Genomic DNA, 19,845 nt, shown 5'->3' with positions numbered 1-19,845 from the left:
AAATGTATAATCCAGTGTGCAAAAAGGCCAGCAACAGATAATACCAAAGAAATTCAGAATGGACTTTCCAAGGAAGGGGAAGAGTCATAATAGGTTGAAAACCCTCATTTTAAAATAGTGTATTATCAAAACTGTATCATCATACGACTTTCAAAGAAGGATCCATTGTTTCATAAGTCCTCAAAAGACTTGAGTTCTGACTTCAATCACTTTGCACAGGACAATTGACTAGACTGAAGGTTTCCCCATTCCATGTAAAACAGAAGAAATCTCTTCTTGAAATGTGGTGTGCTACTTCCCATTTTAGAAGCAAGCAAGCTAGCCTCATGTTCAGAGCATGCAAGTTCAGACTCCTATCACTACCAATTCACTTAGCCTTCATGTGTGCTTTAATGTATTTCTCTACTTTCTTTCATTACCCCTCTGATTTCTCTGCTCTAATTAAGTGAGCTTGTTTCTTAGATTGCAGGTGCACATTCAGTGCTTATGACATTCAGTGGTTATGATTTTTCTCTATCTTTGGTATCTGTTTTGAAACTTGGCAGTTCTGATCATCCTACAAAAGTCATGAATAAAAATCCCAGAATGCTTTGCAATATAAATGTGACAGGGTGCCCATTTTTGCCCCTAAAATGTTAGCTTGGCTCTTTACAAAAATGTCAACAGAGGCTTCAGCTGATCTGAGTGCCCTGAGAATGATAGAGGTCTTACTGGACTTTGTCTTCATGTGATGTCAATGTAATGTCAGTGTGATTGGGAGGAGTACCATTCCCCATGGGGAGGGTTCTAGAAGGGCATAAAAACCCCTGCTTCTTCTGGTGCAAGAGAGGTGTAAAGCAGTAGCTTCTAAGTTCTGGGTTCTGGCATGGGACTATCTTCACAGAAGGCTCCAGACAGGAGAAGGGATCCTCCTTGAAGGGTTGGGACCTTGGGAGAGGTTGGCCAGGCCTCATTTGAGAGGAAGGACTTCAGGAAAATGGAATTATTGGGAGTTCAGAGTAGAGAGATGAAGTTTTCCTGATGAACATTAGATCCTAAGGAGAAAGGGATCCCTTTAGGAGCTGAAGGATGAGTGTACTGGGAGGCGCCAGGGAGAGATACCCGGCCTAGAAAAGTCCACAGAGTTAAAATTTGATTAAATCTAATTCAGCCAGAGACTTCAAGAACAGAGATCTGCAATACCCCACGGGTATCAGGGTGGAAGGGTACCTGCCCTACCTGTTTGGGAGAAGAGACAAATGTATTTTATACTGTAGATTTGTGTTACAGTATTGGTGCATTATCTTGTGGTGTATCAAAATTTTGAATTTTCATTTTCCTGCCATTAACTTCAGTAAAGACCTTTTTATTTTTGATAATAGCACAAGTATGAAGAGTGATTATTTTGAGTGCTTGGAGCTGGTATGCAGAAGAGACCCAGAGAAATCCTAAGGGCCTTTAAAAGACTGTCTTTTCCCTCCTGTACAGGAACCCTGGGAGACCAATGGGACCTTGCATGGTTCGTGGCTCTCCATGTGTGTCCCCATACCTCTGAGCAGACCAGGATGAGGGATACATAAACAAAGTATGCCTAAGAAACTAGTGGGTTAAAAACTTGGAAATTCTTGGAGGAGACTAAACTCCTTTTAGTGCACCATTCTTTTCAAATAGCTTGCACTGTTGCAAAGTGCACGGGTTCTTTTACTGTGCCCTCCAAACCTGCAGCTAATTATCAGAGAGAAAGTAACCCAGGTAGTTTATGACTGAGAATTAGCTTGTGTAACATGAATACGTTAAAAGTGGCCCTTGTGCTTTCCAGCTGCTATTTGTACAGACTGCAAGGAATAAAATAGCATGCGCATTTTTGCTTATCCCATGTGCATGCATACGCCGTTTTCCTCCAATGACCTAAACACGTCCCCAGGAATGCCTCTTTCTAATCCAGCTAAATGTGCATACATTGTGGAAGCCTCCTGCATCTAGCAATCAGGACAGTTGCTTTGAAAATGCAGCAGAGAGAAATAAGCATTGGTGTATCTCTCTGCTGCAAATAAGGCATTTCATTCAAATGCAAAATTGATTTTCTTTGCTTCTTCTACCTCATTAAATGCTATTTTTTTTAGAGGAAAAAAGTTCATAAATCATTTGAATCCTGTATACAGTTGGTAACCATTTTACAATCAGACATACACACATATGACACTATTGGAGAGTAGGGATGTGCAGAGCAAAATTTTATGTTCATATTTTTTATGTCCGAAAGGGGGTCCCACTTGCGGCCAATATGGACATAAAAAAAATCCAATGAGTTGGGTATATGTACATATGTGCAAAAAAAAAATTTAAACCCCCTCACCCTCCTTAATCCCCCCCCCAGACTTACCACAACTCCCTGGTGATCGAGCGAGGAGTGAGGACGTCATTTCTGCAATCCTTGGCGAGAAGCATGTGACGTCGGTGGCACGTCGAGTGACGCGGCGTCACGTGATTCCCGGCGAGTTCGCGCCGGACGGCTCGTTCGGCCCAAAAAGAACTTTTGGCCAGCTTGGGGGGGCCTCCTGACCCCCTCAAGCTGGCCAAAAGTTCTTTTTGGGCCGAACGAGCCATCCGGCGCGAACTTGCCGGGAATCACGTGACGTCGCGTCTGAGTGACGCGGCGCCACGTGATTCCCGGCTCGTTTGCGCCGGATGGCTTGTTCGGCCCAAAAAGAACTTTTGGCCAGCTTGGGGGGGCCTCCTGACCCCCCCAAGCTGGCCAAAAGTTCTTTTTGGGCCGAACGAGCCGTCCGGCGCGAACGAGCCGGGAATCACGTGACGCCGGCGTCACTCGACGTGCCGCCGACGTCACATGCTTCTCGCCAAGGATTGCAGAAATGGCGTCCTCACTCCTCGCTCGATCACCAGGGAGTTGTGGTAAGTCTGGGGGGGGGATTAAGGAGGGTGAGGGGGTTTAAATTTTTATTTTGGCTCAACAATCGCGATTTCCCACATATCGAACATATCTATGTTCGATATGTGGGAAATCCGATCGTTTATGTCGAATCAATTTTTTAAGTAAAAAAAAAATATGAGTTGCGTTTTACTAATGCGGTCAATCCGAATGCACACCCCTATTGGAGAGTGTATCTCACTAATTAGATTACAACTAAACTGTAGGGTACTACTGTAGTGCATGATGCCAACAGCATTGAGTTCAAGCAGGTATATATGTTACCATTGCCCTTTGTCTATTAAATCAAATACATTATATCCCATATTACCAAGAAAAATGCAATGTATTTTAAAATTACCATCCATATCTTTAGCTCCTGGTCTAATCCAAATGTTTCAGCCAAGCATCTTTAATAACTAAGAAAGATGCTGAAATCACAACAAGTACATAGAACATAAGAGTTTCAAATTCATTAAATGATAAAAAATAAGATTACAAAATATTTAGGTTGGACCATTTAGGAGCCTATGCACTAAAACCTGCGTTAAAAGGTTTTAGCATGCATGTCAAAAAATGTTACATGCATACTAAAATATCACTTAATGGATGGATGCACTAAATTTTAACATGAAGGCACAAAAAACAGCCATAGCATTTACACAGTATTAATGTGAATGTTAAACCTAAAACATATGGTCTCATTGCTTTATCATCTGAATGCTAAGTAGCATATGAAATCTACATAATTTGCTCAGTCCCCTTTTCCTCAACACTCCTCCTGCTTACAAATGGTATAAAAGATAGTTTGGCACAGGGCAGTGTAGATCAGAGGAACAACAGAGCAACTAGAGTTTAAGAGAAGGGATGGAAAAACAGAGGGAAAAAAGACATCTGAGTATCTTGTCTTATGTCTTATATTTGTTTTATGTGATATCTTTCCATTGTTTGTCTGTTGCTCCAGATCTGTGGATGAGAGGGTGAATGAGTTAGGGAGGGAGCATGAGTTTCTGTTTTTCAGTCTTCTGTGTAAGGTTGAGACTCCATAGCCAAGCATGTGCCTTCCATATCTGTCAAGGAGGCAAAATACTTTGAAGAAGAGGAAATACTGGAGGAGGAGGAGGTGGCAAAGGAGGAAATGCACAATGAAGCTAAAGGATGTGGTGCTTCACTGAGCAAGAAAACACCAACCTTCTGAAGCAACTCCTCCAAAACTTCACACTCTTTGTTGGAGACTTCACAAGGAATTCCCAGGTAGCAAACAACTGCATTTGGAAACAAATTGCATCAGAGGTCAGTAGTCTCAAACTTGCCCCAGGACAAAAACCACAAGTGAAGCATCTCTATCAGAACATTACATGGAATGTCTAAGATGAGGCAGCTAGCATCTGTAGACAGAAGTGGTGGCAATACCTATCCAATTCACTTCACATCACTGGAAGAATGTCTCATTGAAAGGTTGAATCCAAACATCACTGATATATATCCCAGGGTCCATGGAAATAGCCTCAACAATAAATCAGAGGTGAGCTAGAGAGTTACCTGCATTACAGGAACACAGAGTTGTCACACAGGACCAGACATGAGTATGTAGCCAGTAGGAGAATATAGATCTAGTGGATCAAAGAACTTTGGGCTGGATTGGGGGCCTATCAAGTACAGAATCTATTGGAAGGGGTAAGGTCAAACTGTGCCTGGATCACTTAGAAAGACTAGGGACTTGGTGGGCCACTAGAAACTGTAGGGCAGGGGAACTGCAGGGCAAGGACTTTACTGTAGAGACGTCTAACTTTTCTTCTGCAAAAAGGATCCATTTATTCCAACAATACAATGTACTTATCTCTGTATCTTTTCTAGTTCCAATGGCTTGCCAAGAGCATCCCAAGCCCCAGATGCCCAAGATGCACACTGCTGTCACTGAGGGAGAGAAAGCAAAGTAGGCAGGTCATGGCTTAATCCAAGAGGCTGTGCACTATGCACAACATGGATGCCTGACCCATGCCCTCAGACAACATCCAGTCTGGAAAGTCTAGTAGGAAGAGAAGGATGGTTCAGATATTGCCTGACCCAGACCTGCTACATCCATCCCAGTGACACCTATGAGGACTCTGACAACCTTGCCTCAGAAGAGCAACATCATCTTAGCATTCATCCTTTAGGAGCAACCTGGAATGCTGAGGCAGCAATGGCATAATGGCACAATCCATGAGGGCCTCAGAGATCTAAGGAAACAGCTGCACACCTGTTTTTCTGACCTCATTTTAGCATACTTATTAGGGCCTTAGTGCACAGCATGCTGGGGTTTTTTTTGTCCAAATGGAGGAATTCTCTAATGAACTCCGTAAATTTAAACATGGTAAGTTAATCGAAATGAAAATGATTACAAGAGGGGTAATGTTTATCATTGGTTGGGTACTCAAAAACAGCGTCCTTGTCAAAAGAAGGCAACTTTTCAAGGATCCTCTGATGATACATCTGTCGAGGAATCCAACAACAGAGATGTACAATATGATGATTCACATCCTTTTTTAGGGGACCCTTCCAGCTTACCTTCCTGTCGGGGGATGCGACCAGAGAATATAGGGGGCAGGTCTTCACAAGACTCAGGAAGGAGGGATATAGACTGTAGTGAAACCGAATTCCGACTGGGTTCCCCCTGGAATGATTAACCCTGCCATTGCAACTTTTTTGCAGTTAGTTAAATGGGATTTGAATACCATTACATCACAACATAAAATGTACATTAACAATCTCTCCTTTAATGAGAACGGATATGGACATTATTATTAAACCAGCAGACAAAGGTGGGGTGGTGGTAGTTTTGAAGACATCTGATTATGTAGCAGAAGTTCTTAAACAACTTTCAGATTCCACTTTTTATATCACTTTACCATCTGACCCCACTTTGGACATCAAAAGTGAGATTGATGTAATGGTTGATCAAGCAGTGGAATGCGGTTGGATCACTTACAAAGAAAAATTATTTTGAAAGTATCACATCCTATCTGTCCGGTTTTCTATTGTTTACCGAAAATCCATAAGCAATTGGTTAAACCTCCGGTACGAGGTATTGTATCTTCCTGGGGTTCATTGTTGGAACCATACCTGTTTTTGCAGATATTTTTTTACGTGATTTTATCACCCAATTACCATCCTATGTGAGGGACTCGGGATATGTGATGTCTATTTTAGATCAGTTGGATGTGCCCATTACAGATTTATTAATGGTGACCATCGATGTAGCCTCCCTATATACTAACATTCTTCAGGACAGGGCAATTTAGATTACATGGTTAATTTTAGAAAAGAGGACAGAACCGGTTCGTGTTCCCACCCTTTTTCTTGTTAATCTCATCACTATAGCCATGAAGAAGAATTTTTTTCTGTTTTGATCAATCTTTTATTCAGCAAATTAAAGGGGTAGCAAAGGGAGCTGAAATGACCCCTGACATTGCTAATTTATATGTAGGTGTTTTTGAAGAGTGAGTTTTATCTATCTGCCCCTTTAAGCCCAACACTGTAGTGTGGAAAAGATATATTGATGATATTCTATTACTGTAGTCTGGATCATGTGCTACTTTGGAGTCCTTTTTAAGTTGGTTGAATCAACAAGATTCCAATCTGCAGTTTTCTTCTGATATTACCGATTCTAAAGTTCATTTTCTAGATATTGCCATTCAGTATGATAAGGAGGGATTCCACTTTTCAATCTTTAGGAAACCTATGATAGGAATTATTTTCTTCACTACACTGTCATCAGAAGGATGCAGAAATGTATCAAGATTTCAGGGCAAGAGAGTATCCAGCCAAAATTCTGAAAAGGTCCTTTAAAAGGGGACGGTGGGACCTTTTACTCCAACCTACTGCTAAACAAATATCATCTAGATTGGTCTGTGTATTACCCGTTTCCCCTGAGACCTGGCGAGTACAACTTAGCATTCAAACCCATTGGGATATTCTATGTTTGCATTCTATTTTTAGTGAAGATCCTATTTTTGTGTTAACATGAGCACAAAATCTTAGGGTTAGTTTCTTTCACTCTGCATACAGACAACAAGCATAAGTTACAACTAATGCTCCAAGGGGTCATTTTCCTTGTGGGCATTGTAGTGTGTGTTCTCTTTCCTTTAAAGGTGATGTTTTTGTTATTTCCAACTGCCGCCCCTTTAAATTACTCTCCTCCACATCATGTGAGTCAGCAGGAGTTATTTATCTGATATGGTGCTCTTGTGAGCTTATATATATTGGTAAAACCATCAAATCCATTAAGATAAGAATTCAGGAACACCTAAGCTGCATTAGGTGTGGTAGATTTGAGGCTCCTTTGGTTTTCCATTGGGATATGTTTAATCATAAGCTAGAGGATTTGAGATTTGTTATATTAGAGCAGATACAAACTCTTCATAGGAGAGGGGGCGATCTCGATAAATGTTTGACAAAGAAAGAACAATCTTACATATTTAAGAACATAAGAACATGCCATACTGGGTCAGACCAAGGGTCCATTAAGCCCAGCATCCTGTTTCCAACAGTGGCCAATCCAGGCCATAAGAACCTGGTGAGTACCCAAAAACTAAGTCTATTCCATGTTACCATTGCTAGTAATAGCAGTGGCTATTTTCATTGGGATACTGTAGTTCTGAAGGGTCTCAATAAGCAAGTGGAGTGTGACTTTTTTATTGAAATATATTGTTTCAGTTGAGTGTGGAGATACTTACAGAATTTGCTTTGTTCAACCTTTGTTGCTCTAAACTTTGAGCTGCCCTTTATGATTAGGTTTTCCCTACATCAGTTCTCTTTCAAGTCCTTTGCTCCATTGTTTGGTTTAATAGACAATGACATCACTGCTGTCAGTTTCCTTTCAAGTCCATCTGGGAACGTGTACCTCACATAGCTGGTTGTAGGATACGTGCTCTCCTATTGGATAGGGCTTGTTTAAATAGGGATGCCCATCAGTTAAGTAGTAGGAAGCCTCCCAACACTTTTTAGTGGTCATGAGGACCCTACTGCTTACTGAGGTATCAACATGGGCTTTGCTTTTGGAACGTATGTTACAATTTTGTTATATTATCTTTGGGTTTAAATTATTGCCCTTTTGTATACATATGTCTTTTGTTAGATATAAAAGTGCTCCCCTGATGCAGGATGTCTTTAGTGCTGAAATGCTGCGTTGAAGTTGGGATGCATTGAAGCTACTTGCTTCAATATTGCATGTTTGGGGCTATTCTTGGGATCTGTGGGAGTTACTTTATTGACAGTGCATGTCACCAACAGCATTTACACCATCCACATTTGGAGATATTTGACCTTTTCTCTACGTGATTGGCACACAAAAAGAGCTTCTTACTGCCGATAGCAGTTACAATACTAGCAGTGCTGAGTGGCTGCTAACCGGAATGGTGGACACTGCTAGAGTTGTGATATATTAATGATATAGATGTACTCAAAGTCATTTACATGAGCCAGTTGGCAATATTTTTCACTGTACAGCGATTGGATCTTTCAGTGTTTTTCTAAGAGGATTCCAACTAGGGCTTCGCATATTTTGGAACTATGTGGTTCTCTATTATTTTCGCTCCATGACTCTCTGCCATTGGTGTATTCAGATTATATTGAAGTGTTTCGTGGTACATTTATAATTTGTGCATTAGTTCCTGAGATTGCCGTGTGCTTTTGTGTTCTTTGTGGATTGAGTCTTTGTTTTGTTTTGTTCTTTTTGTTTTTAGTTTCTTGGGTTCATGTCTGACGTGTCAATATGTGTTAGTTATAGAGGCATTACAGTGTATATTTTAACAATATTTAATTGTATTGCTTGTATTTTTTATACAAATTAAACATTTTTTATTAGACTGTATACCATTAGTATTTTAGAGATTATAGTAAAAGACAAATTGGCAGTTTTCTAAATAAATAAATGTAATTTTGGACAAGAAATTTTTTTAAGAGGTTGATATATTTTTCACTGTTCTAGGTATATCCTTTTAGGTACAGAAGAGACCACAAAGAACAGTCTTTGTGGTCTCTTCTGTATTTACTAGATTTTTTTTGTCCATGCCAAATGGCCTTAGCAGACCTGCTAACATTTAGAGCATAAGCCTCTTAATGTTGCTATAACGCGATCCAGGAGTTTATTGCCTGAATTAAGTTGGCAGATTGTCAAGGCTGAGAATGCCTTGAAGGCACCGCTTTTAGCTCCAGGGGCCTCAGAACATGAAGCAATGCACAGATATAAACTGGTTGTCTTCGCTAGAACAGCACTGGAAATAACTGATAAAGGTAATACTCTGCTATTTGAGTAGAAGACAGATTATTTGGGAAAACCCAAAAAAGTCAGTATATTATGCTATATAAGAATGCTTGATGTCATAAGTGAGGTTAACTCAATAAAATCATGGGAAATCATCAAACCTCAGCTGCAAGACAGAGAAAAGAAATTGATCAAATTGTAAAGCATCATTAGGTTCCTCAAAGTTTCTCTCACACAGAGGTATCAGGCTTTTATTTCTCCCTTGTCTATCTTATTATATTTTGACTCCAAAAGAGGGATGAAAGAGTCCTAGATCTCAGAATATAACCCTTGAATGTGTTTAAAAATTAATACTGGGAGAATAGGCCATATGAAATGACTTATGCTACAGGAGTATCTGCCCAGTCTCCTGCAGAACACAAGACCTCCATATTAGATAGCTAGTAGGAATTTCACAGGTGCCTGCTGTACTACTCAGAAAGTAAATTAAAAGCCATCAGGAGTGTGACTGATGGAAAGGGGTTAGGGGAAATTCTTAGCAAGAAGGTTAGAAAATGCATCCTGTGAGAAAATGAAAAGGACTAAAAATGGTACAGCAAATATAGCTTGTTACCAAAATCTGCTGATCTCTAGGATACAGTAAAATCTGGGTACCTGACTGCTAAAGGTGCTTAAGGGACTAGCCAAATCAGTTCCTAGCACACATACACTGTAAGCTGAAATTTGTGCAATAAGAACACTTACTCAGCAAGACCAAAAAGATGTTCAGTGGTAAAATATAGTGGTAGATTTCACTGGATTCATTTAGGATTGTCAAGAGTACCCCATGAAATTGCCAATAGAAATAATGTCTTGCCTGAGGAAGGGTTTTGATTAGATATATATCTTCAGCCCACTGCGACCTTCAGTCTTGTTTACAGTATATCCAACATTTGGTTTACCTTTAGGATTCCAGTTACCCAAAAGGTGGTCAAGATCAAGACTAATAAAAATCCCTTTAATCATGTCACCTTCCCTCAAGCTCCACCCACTGAGTCTTGCAGTCTTGATATAAGTTCCTTCTGTCTCAGTTTTCTTTATTGTTCCCATAATCATTATAAAGGATGTTCAGTGTTTGTTCCTCACATGTTTTTTTGAGATCGCGGCTTAACTCAGTCCAGTTAAGTCCATATGACTTGATTTCACTGTATCGGCAGGCAAGGTACTTGAGGGAGGTGCGTTGGAGACTGATCTTGGGTTCTTGAAGGAGTGTGCTACACCAGCCCTTCAGGTCATCAAGCTGGGAAAGAATGAGACCAGCCTTTCTGAAAGGGAAACAAAAAAAGTAAGAGAAGTGGGATGATTAAAGAAAAATGGAAAGAGAGAAAATGAGAAAGTACATGAAAGACAAAAAATAGTAATGAAAAAGAAATGCAAAATTAAACAAGAGAACCATAAGAATGAAAAAAAAGGCAAAGTTGAGAAAAATAAAAAATAAAAGCAAAGAAAGGATGATAGAGTCATGACAAACTAAGAAATAAAAAGAGAATGAGAAATATTGGAAGGCAATGGAGAACTGTGGTAAAAAGAAAACACTGTGGTAAAAAAGAGTAGATGCAATACCTGCTTAACATTAAACATAAAAACACATAACATTTACACTGTATATGTCCATTTACGTAAAAACATTTTTACAGCAAAATACAACCTCAAACACTGGGCAAAATGCAGAAAAACTATCTATTATTTTCTTTAAAGAACATAGAAGTGTGAAATATACCAAAGTTGAACTTTTGTTATACAACTCTAATGAACTTCCCAAAAGGCTGCACTTAAAACTCTGCTCTCATGATGGAATCTTCCATCAAGTGACCTGATTCACCACTGAAAAAATGAAGATGTAGATTCTGACATGAGCCATGGGGCAAATTGCACACTATGTCAAAAAAGGTCACCAGGGACAGTCCAGTGTTGCTGTAATATTTGTTCTGAAAAATGTTGATGATCCGGCAGCGAAGAAAAACAGCCTCTGAAGCAACCCGTAAAAAGCCAGGGAAACAAGGCTTGTGTTGGAATCTTTAACGATTTAAGAACCTGGATTTTTTTATTCAGTTCAAAATTTTCTTGGATTACAGTGGACATTGGATTTGTATTTATTTTACACTTTGTTGGAGTTTTGCACATTCATTTTTCAATTGAACTTGTAGCATAAAAATCAGAATGAAACGTTGTGTACTGGGTGTTAAATCAATCATACTGTACTTTTAAACTTACAGACCAGCAGGATATGTTTGATGTGTTGGGTTTTTAAATATATATATAATACACCTTGCACTAGGTATCTTTGATTTTTCAGAAATTATTAATTTTTCATATACCACTCTTGCTTTTTAGTTTAGTCTTATTAATGCAACAAGAATATAAGTTCTTTAATTTACACAACTGGGAAAGAGAGAGAGAGGGAGGGATAAATCCACTTCCGTGAGTCTTTTTCAAATTTATACAATCGGGCCGGAGGAGGATCTTACTACCAGGAAGTTGGTTTTTTTTTTATTTTAATTACAGATGATAGGAAGAGAGGGCAACCAGACACATTTAGGCTTTCTTTTGCAATGTCTACAATTTGGTCAGCCAAGGTAGCGGGCTAACACTGAAAATCAGGGCTAGCCACCTAACTTTCTTCCCTGACCTTAAGTTGCACCTGAGCCCACTTAGAATTTGCCCAGCTAGTTAGCCCCCTCATGAAACTTGGTGGCAAAATTTAGGAAGTTAGCCTGGTCAGTTTTCTAAGTCTGTGATCTAACCAGCTAAGTCCCTACTTACCCGGCTAGAGCCCCTTTCAAACTGACCCCTGTGTCATACATTTTGAAAACCAAATGTGTCTGTGTGCATAGTTTCCCCCCCCCACCCCAATCTCCAGGGAATGCCCATTTTTGGAGCAGATAAATATTTAGCTATATTTAACTGTTAAGCAGGGGACAATTTTCAGCACCAAGGATGGTGCTGGGTAACTTCTTATACATTTTGTGGCAACTATTAAAGATGGCTAAGAAATGTATTCAGTTAGTCCAATAAAACAATATCACCTTATATTTTTTTTATTTCTGCCCAAGTAAACTGGCTAGGCCACGGTTTCCAGAAATGACAAAACACTAAGAAGCAAAGATATTTCTAATTCACCATTCAGAATTCCTTTCTTGAAAATTTCATATGAGTTTTGTCCAGGTTTGTTTACAACAAGGTCTTAGAGGTTAGCCTTTAATTCTTAGAGACTTCAGGACAATTATGGAGGGTTGGCAACTCTAACTACATCCCTCATTAACATGAGAAGCAAAGATCAGACCCAAGAATCAAATTTGGGTCTCATCCAAGACAATGCTGCTCAGTCATTAGTCCTTACCATAAAAGTACTTTTCTATAAAATGGAGTCTTCGACGAGAGACGTCCACTCTATTTCTTATTTAAGCGATGTTTGGGCTTTATGTACTAACAGGTGATAAAACCAATGCTTAATGGGCTCAGTTTTCAGTAGTCCGCATAGGCCACCAAATGTGTGCCTAAGTGGGCCTGCAGAGATTTCTGCTAGTATTTTATAAACTGTGTGGTGTGAGCCACATATTTTATAAAATACCGCAGATTTCTGCTCTAAAAGAATACGTGTATGTTTTAGTACGCATATATATTTGTAATACAGGAAAACGTATATTTTCTCTACTCATTTTATAAAATTATGTATCTATTTTACATGTAGTAATTGTAACATCTGCATAATAATCCTGAGTTATATGCAGAAGCAGGTATTTTATAATGCATGTGCATACTCCACCTCTGAAAATAGTTACTTGTGCACATATTTGAAATCACTAGTTTGCTGACAACTCCACCAGTTCACCCAGCACTTCACCTTGACCTCCCAACCCAGACCTTCCACCTAAAAACCGCAGTCAAAAGACAAGTGCAATTTCACTTCTATGATTTAATTAGCAGGTATGAAAGTGTACGGCGAGTTTGGAAATGTGTGTATACCACTTGCAAAATAGCAACTTGTCTGTGTTATGGCCGCCAGCTGCAGTGGTCTGCGACCAGGGCCAGCCACCCTTCTGCGGTGTCAGGCCACCTCCGAGGCTCCCAGTGTCATGGCCGCTGGCCGCGGCGGTCTGTGACTGGAGCCAAGCACTTACCCGCGGCATCAGGCCGTCTCCGAGGCTCTGCAGGAGCAGGCAGCCACCTCCAATGCTCTCTTCGCGGCCATTGCCACTGCTGAGGCCCGGCTGCATGGCTCCTTCCCTGCTGGGCTGACTCCTCCCCCTCCGGGTCTGCATAGAGCCGCGCACGCGGCTGAAGATTAAATTTAAAGGGACCATGACAGGAAGTTGTCATGGCTCCTTCCTGGGACTCTTCCTTTAGTTCAGGTATATAAGGTAAGGTCTGCTCCTCAGACCTTGCCTTGGTATCGTGGCTTCTTTTCCGGTTGATTCCTGAGCTCCGAGTTCCTGTCTTGATCCTGGTTCCCGCTGTTGGTCTGCTTCGGGCCTGTTCCGGTACTTCTGATTCCTGTTTCTGCTTCTCCTCTCTCGTTGGACGGATTCTCTTGGCTTGACTCTTGGACCGGCTTCTGACCATTCTCCTGGCTTGACCTTGGACCGGCTTCCGACCATTCTCCCGGATTCACCACTGGACAGGCTTCCAATCATTCTCCTGGCTTTGACCACTGGACTGGCTTCCGACCATTCTTTAGCCTCAACTCCTGGACTGACTGGCTTCCATGACCTGCTGGAGGCGCCTGCATACAGATCTATCTTCAGTCTTCAGCGACTCACCTAAGTCCAAGCGGTCCGGGTCCCTACAGGCTCCTCCTGGGGGGACCGCGGGCTTCCAGTGGCGAAGTACCTGTTCAATTGCTGATACACCTGTTCTTACCTTCCAACTGTAGGGACCTAAGAGGGTTGATTCTCTCCTAGGTAGCGCTAACCCTACCTCGGACCAAGGGTCCACCTCCAGGTCCGTAACAGTCTGCATATTTCTGAATCGTACCCTGGAACATCCCAGAGCCCCTTTTTTCCCATGTTAACATATATGCATGATACCGATTTTTCCAAAATAACATATATGCATGTATGGTATTTACACACATACATGCTGATTTTACATATGGAAACCTTTTGAAAATTAATTCCAGTGTGTTTTAACTTGCCTTAACAGATACATTAACACACTATGGAGGTATTCTTCAAAGGAGTTACACTTGTAAATATAACTTACTATCATAGCCTTTTCAAACACATGGACCCTTGTACATGTGTAAGGGCACATAAATTGCCCTTACACATGTACAACCTATGGATAATTCTTTGGCATATATTATAGCAATTTTCAAAGCCCATTTTAAGCAGGTAAATATTTTTGAAAATTACCCCAGTATGAAATAATTAGCTACATAATGTTGCAGACTAGACAACTATGGTAATAGCTTTATACTCATGTGATAACACATATGTTTGTTCCATAATGCATGTGATTTCCTTAATGCAGGTTCATTAATGCACATGTACAAGTTAAGTCATGCACTTTTTGAAATATGAACTGGCATTAATCTTTATTAATTTCTGGAACATGCAAAAATCTCCATATCAGTGCTGTGAGTTGGGTGATGAGGTAGGCACTAAGATAGCATTTTGTTACAGATCAATTACAGACTGTGATCTTCCTTGTGCTTGTTTCCCTTCCAATTGTTTTGTGTCTGTCTTCTGGAATGAAACTTGTGAGATAGTATTTTTGTTTTCTGTCATGTCATGTTTCCTTCTGTTTCAGTATTTTCGAGCATGACAGCCAGAAGAAAAGATGGCAAGTATTAAAGGAGTGAATGGGTGTGACTAAAGCGTGCCTGACATGTGAAAAAACTAGGACTGGGAGTGTTGAGGGGGAAGAGCTGTGAGAAAGGAGTGGAAATATAGAAGAGGGGAGGACTGTGTAGGTACAGGCAATAGGGAGGAGAGCAGCAGCAGAGGGAGAATGAAGGTAGAGGCAGTAGCCAGGATATGGACGTGGGTGAAGAGGTGCAGGGAGGAATCTAATAGACAAGAAAGAGGGGGGAGGGAAGGTGACAAATGAGGAATGGGGGAACAAGGGAAAAGGGAGAATAGGGATTCAGAGGAGCTACCATGCAGAGAGGGACCCAGATGGAAGTGGTTATAGAGGAAGACCTAACTCCATCTCCCAGGAGTCCAGACAGTGCATTGTGCAATCCGGGTTACATTTGGTGAAAGATGATAGGTTTCAACAAGATGTAAAAAGCAAAAGAGGGCAAGATCTGTCATGTTATTATAGCAACAAATACTGGGATTCTCAAGAAAATCAATGGGGCAGTGTACACACTACAAAGTCAAAACTGAAATTGAAAATAACCATACTCAACTAACACTGCTAAAGCAAAGGGAGAGGCTATCTAAGCACAGAATAAAGGATGATATCCTCTTAATGTGTGCAATATCAAACCCCATGTTAGAGTGTAATGAATTCATTTGTGTGTGTGTATATATATATATACATGCCTCTTGTCAACTCATTAACATGGATCCTGGTATTACTCTAACAAAGGTCTACATTAGGATAACACAAGTGCATTAATGAGACAATACAATGCGCTCTAAAGCTGTGTGAACCTGCATATTGGCTAATGTGGTCATTTTATTTATTTACTTTGAGGTCAATATTCAAAAGGTTCTTCAGGCTAACTCTAAACCCTGGTGTTTGAAATATTCACCCTGTTTTCTGGATAAATTTTATCTGGGTAAATCAACGCCCACACAAACTCTATCCAGATAAAAGTGGTGATACTGGGAGTATGCCTGGGTGTGGTTTCAATTTGCAACTCTACTCAGTCAAATACTGTAAGAGTCCTAAAGTTACCGGGACAATTTAGATTTTTAAAAAAAGTAGTTGACCAGCAGCACCCTGATCAACCCCTCCCTCCTCCCAAAAAGATAAAAAAAAATATTGTAGCAGGCGAACAGCGCCCTCTTCACTCCCACCCTCAAGAAAAAGAAAAGTAGTGTACCAGCAGTGCACCAATTCCCCCCATCGACTACCAAAAACATTCCCCCACTCCACTCCAAAACCTTCAGAAGTGTCTCTGAAGCCCAGTGGCTCTTACTTCCTCTCAGGGGCTGAATATTAACTGCCAGTACAGATGAAAACTCTCAGCACTTAAGAGGCTGATGTTGAAAAAAGGCTGTGCCTCTAACGTTAAGGTCCTAACAGGGTCATTTATCAAAATGTGTTATGGTGTTATCGCACGCGTTAGGGCCCTAGTGCCCGCAATAACACCCTAACGCATGCAATAAATACGCATCACAAACTGCCTATGCAGTTTTTTTCATTTCTATTCGGGTGGGAGGGGTTTGGGCGGAATAAATGGAAATGAGGGTCAGGTAGCGTGGCATGCAATAGAGTAACGCACAGTGATGCAGGATTTAATGCAGGAAACAACTACACTTTCTCACTGTGCGTTGTGCCTGTGTTAGCTAGTTGTGCATTATTATGGCCGAAAACATTATTATCTTGAATTGTGGTTCGGGAAGGGAGAGGGGAGAGAGAGAGAGAGCCTCTGTGGAGGTTCACTTATCTGAACTTTTTATACCTTTGTAAAAGGGGGCATTATGAACTCAGGGTGAGGTTTGGGGGGGGTGAGTTGGGTTTTGGGGGGGGGGGCAGTTTAACTTGCACAGTCATAATCAATGAATATTTAATGTGCTTTGGAGTGATGAAAGGTGAAAGAAGAGTAGATTTGTTCTCTACCTTGCTTGATGCAACTGATGGTAACTGTGCTGTTCGTACATATGATTATGCATGTAAAAACTGCTTCCCAAAACCCAACTCATTCCCCAAACCTCACCCCGAGTTCATAATGCCCCCTTTTACAAAGGTGCTCCCTCTTACAGTGATATAAATAGTTCACTTTTTGGTGAGCCTCTACAGAGATTCTCTCTCTCTTTCTCATATGGATGCGATAAATTTAACGGACATTGCAGTAAAATAACTATGTAAACGATACCAGGAAAATTACCCTAACCACACCCTTTTTGTTATCACGGGCACTATTTTTGCTATATTTATCACAAAATGATAAAACTAGGTCTCTTAATATTCATTTATTCAGTTCACTCTGATGTAAATAAATTATTTCGTGCCAGGAGCAGTTAGCTATACCGGTACTATATTCTTCCTTCTTCCCTCCCAGCCCCCCCCCCCTCCAAAAATTATTTTTTTTTCATGGATTTTTCTCTGTCTTCTGAATTAAAATAAAATATCTATAAATTCACAGAAATGTTGTTGGTGAAGAGAATGGATTTGTTGCGCCCCTTTTCATGGATCCGCGGACAGGGCCTTACCTCCGCCGGGCCTGTCCTGCCCCCAATGCTGCCTCAGTGCTCCGCAGCGGGTTGGCTGCAGCTGCTGCCTCTTCGCGGCCTTGTGCCACCACCGGGACCTCAAGGCCACTGCTGACGCTCCTCTGCGCAGCCAAGAGGCCGCTACAAGGTCTCCTCTCTTCGCAGCCTAGTCACCGCCAAGCAGGCCTTCCACATGGCCTGGGACTGCCGCCGAAGCCACTCCTCTTCACGGCCTGGAGGCCGCTTCTGACGTCCTCTTCTGTGACCAGGAGGCCGCCCCCGGAGCTCCTCTTCTTGCGGCCTGGAGACTGCCATCAGCTCTCTTCTTTAGCGGCAGGAGCCGCCTCTGCTTTGGCCTGCTCTCCCCTGTGTGGCAGAAAGCCACTCTCCATGGTCCTGTAGCCTGTCTCTGGCCTTCCCTTAGGTGTGCAGCCGTGCCTCCTTCCTCCTTTTAAAGGGCCAGCAGCAGGAAGCAGCCACAGCCCCACTGACGTTCAGTCTCCACCTACTTCCTGGGTCAGCCCTATTTAAGGGCTTCACTCCATTCCTCCAGCATCTTCGCATCTACCTGGATGCTCCTGAAGAGTTCTCTTCAGTCCTGATGTCTGATCTGAGTCTTGATGTCTGATCCAAGTCCTGATGTCCGTGAGTCCGAGTCCTGATATTTTATCCATCCTGATATCTGATCTAAGTCCTGATGTCCAAGAGTCCAAGTCCTGAAGTCCGTGATGTTTCAAGTTCCGTGATGTTCCAAGTTCCATGATGTTCTCAGTCCTGATGTATCTAGTCCTGATGCTCCAGGTTCCGTATAACCCATGCCTCTGGAGGCTCCTTGTTTTTAATCCAAGTTCCAAGTTCCATCTTTGTCTGCCTCTAGTCCTGACTCCAGAGGATCCAAGGGGTTTCTTCACTCCTGTGCTATGAGACTTCTTGAGCCTTTCCCGCTCTCCTCGTGGTCCGTGACCAGCCATCCGGCTGTATAGGGCGCGTAGGGGACAGCATGGCCCATGACTAGCCACATGAGCTGTGTAGGGCACCTGAGGGTCTTGCTCAACCCCCTCTGTGTCCACATTCCTAGTCTCCAAGTCTCCATCCAAGTCTCATGTCTCCACGTCTCCAGTCTCCATGTCTCCTGTCTCCAAGAGTCCCAAGCTCCACGCCGGAGTCTCCAAAAGTCTTAAGCTCCACGTCTCAAGTCTCCAAGAGTCCCAAGCTCCATGCTGGAGTCTCCAGATTCCCCAAGTTCCAAGCTCTTCCTTGACTCTTTGTGTTCCAAGCTCTCTTTGGACTTTCCCATGTTCCAAGCTCCTAGTCCTCACCCGAGGCTTACATTATAGCCCTGTGTTCCTGCTCCGTCCAGCTCTGTTCCTGTTCCACCCATTCCTGCACACATACCTCACCACTGGGCATGGCTCATGTCCTGTCTCGAGCCGTTCTGTGGTCCAAGGGCTCCTGCTCTCCTATGAGTTAGTGATGTGCGCCGAGCTTGTGCCATCGGCTCCAGAAGGCTGCGCTCGCAACAGGATTGTATTGATCAGTTCTGTATAAATATCCTGTAGTAACTATACAGAGTAAATAATACCCAAACAGTAACATATACATGTGTAGCCTAAAATTAATTAGCAATTCAGCTGGTTCAGATTAAGATCCTCTTGTTTATTGATTCACACTAATTGGCAATTATGTGGATGGCTATTATAAGGATTTAAGAGTACATGCATTTTTATATAATTACCAGACCTAACCATATTGGAATCTAGAAAAACATTCTAATAATTTGGACTCGGGTCAATTTTCAAAGTCATTTCCATGGTTTAAATAATGTTTTACCCATGAAAATGGGTTCTTTGAAAATTATTCATTCTTAATGCAGGTAAAATTCTCTATGTCTTACAAAATGCATAATTTTACCCACATTGTTTGGAGGCATGCCTGTGAGTGAGGTTAGGTCAGAGAAGGCAACAATTTGAAGTTTTGCCTGGAAGAGTACCCACAAAAAAAAAAAGGAAGAAATCTCTGTGTGTACTTTTTCCAGGGGTAATAATCAAAGGAAAACTATCTGCATAATTTTGCATTGATTATTGGTAAAAACTCTGTGAGTAAAAAAGTACTCGCAAAGTTTGAACCAATACTGGCAGTTTAATTAATTCTCCCTCTATGGGGGCAATTCCCTGATCATCAGAAAATACTTTAGCTTGAAGGTGCTAAATGTTTCAGCATGCATGCTAAAATCACATTTAACATGCTTTTCATTAAGATGACCTATAGGGCAGGAAACTGATTTAAAAAATGGCCCAAAATTTTAACACACAACAACAATA

General features: G+C 41.5%; 1 protein-coding gene across 1 annotated transcript in view; it reads right to left on the bottom strand.

Annotated features, from left to right (window-relative positions):
• Nucleotides 1–9,563: 9,563 nt before the first annotated feature.
• The window catches only part of ASTN1 (astrotactin 1), a 587,016-nt gene continuing 576,734 nt past the window's right edge, over nt 9,564–19,845 (bottom strand). Inside the window, exon 23 of the mRNA XM_029617649.1 lies at nt 9,564–10,459. Coding sequence (XP_029473509.1) covers nt 10,222–10,459 — 238 coding nt within the window. The 3' untranslated portion in view covers nt 9,564–10,221. The remainder of the gene's footprint in view (nt 10,460–19,845) is intronic.

This window comes from Rhinatrema bivittatum, chromosome 10 (genome assembly GCF_901001135.1).
Source record: "Rhinatrema bivittatum chromosome 10, aRhiBiv1.1, whole genome shotgun sequence".
In the NCBI taxonomy this organism is placed as follows: Eukaryota; Metazoa; Chordata; class Amphibia; order Gymnophiona; family Rhinatrematidae; genus Rhinatrema; species Rhinatrema bivittatum.
This window is presented reverse-complemented; position numbering and strand designations above follow the sequence as displayed.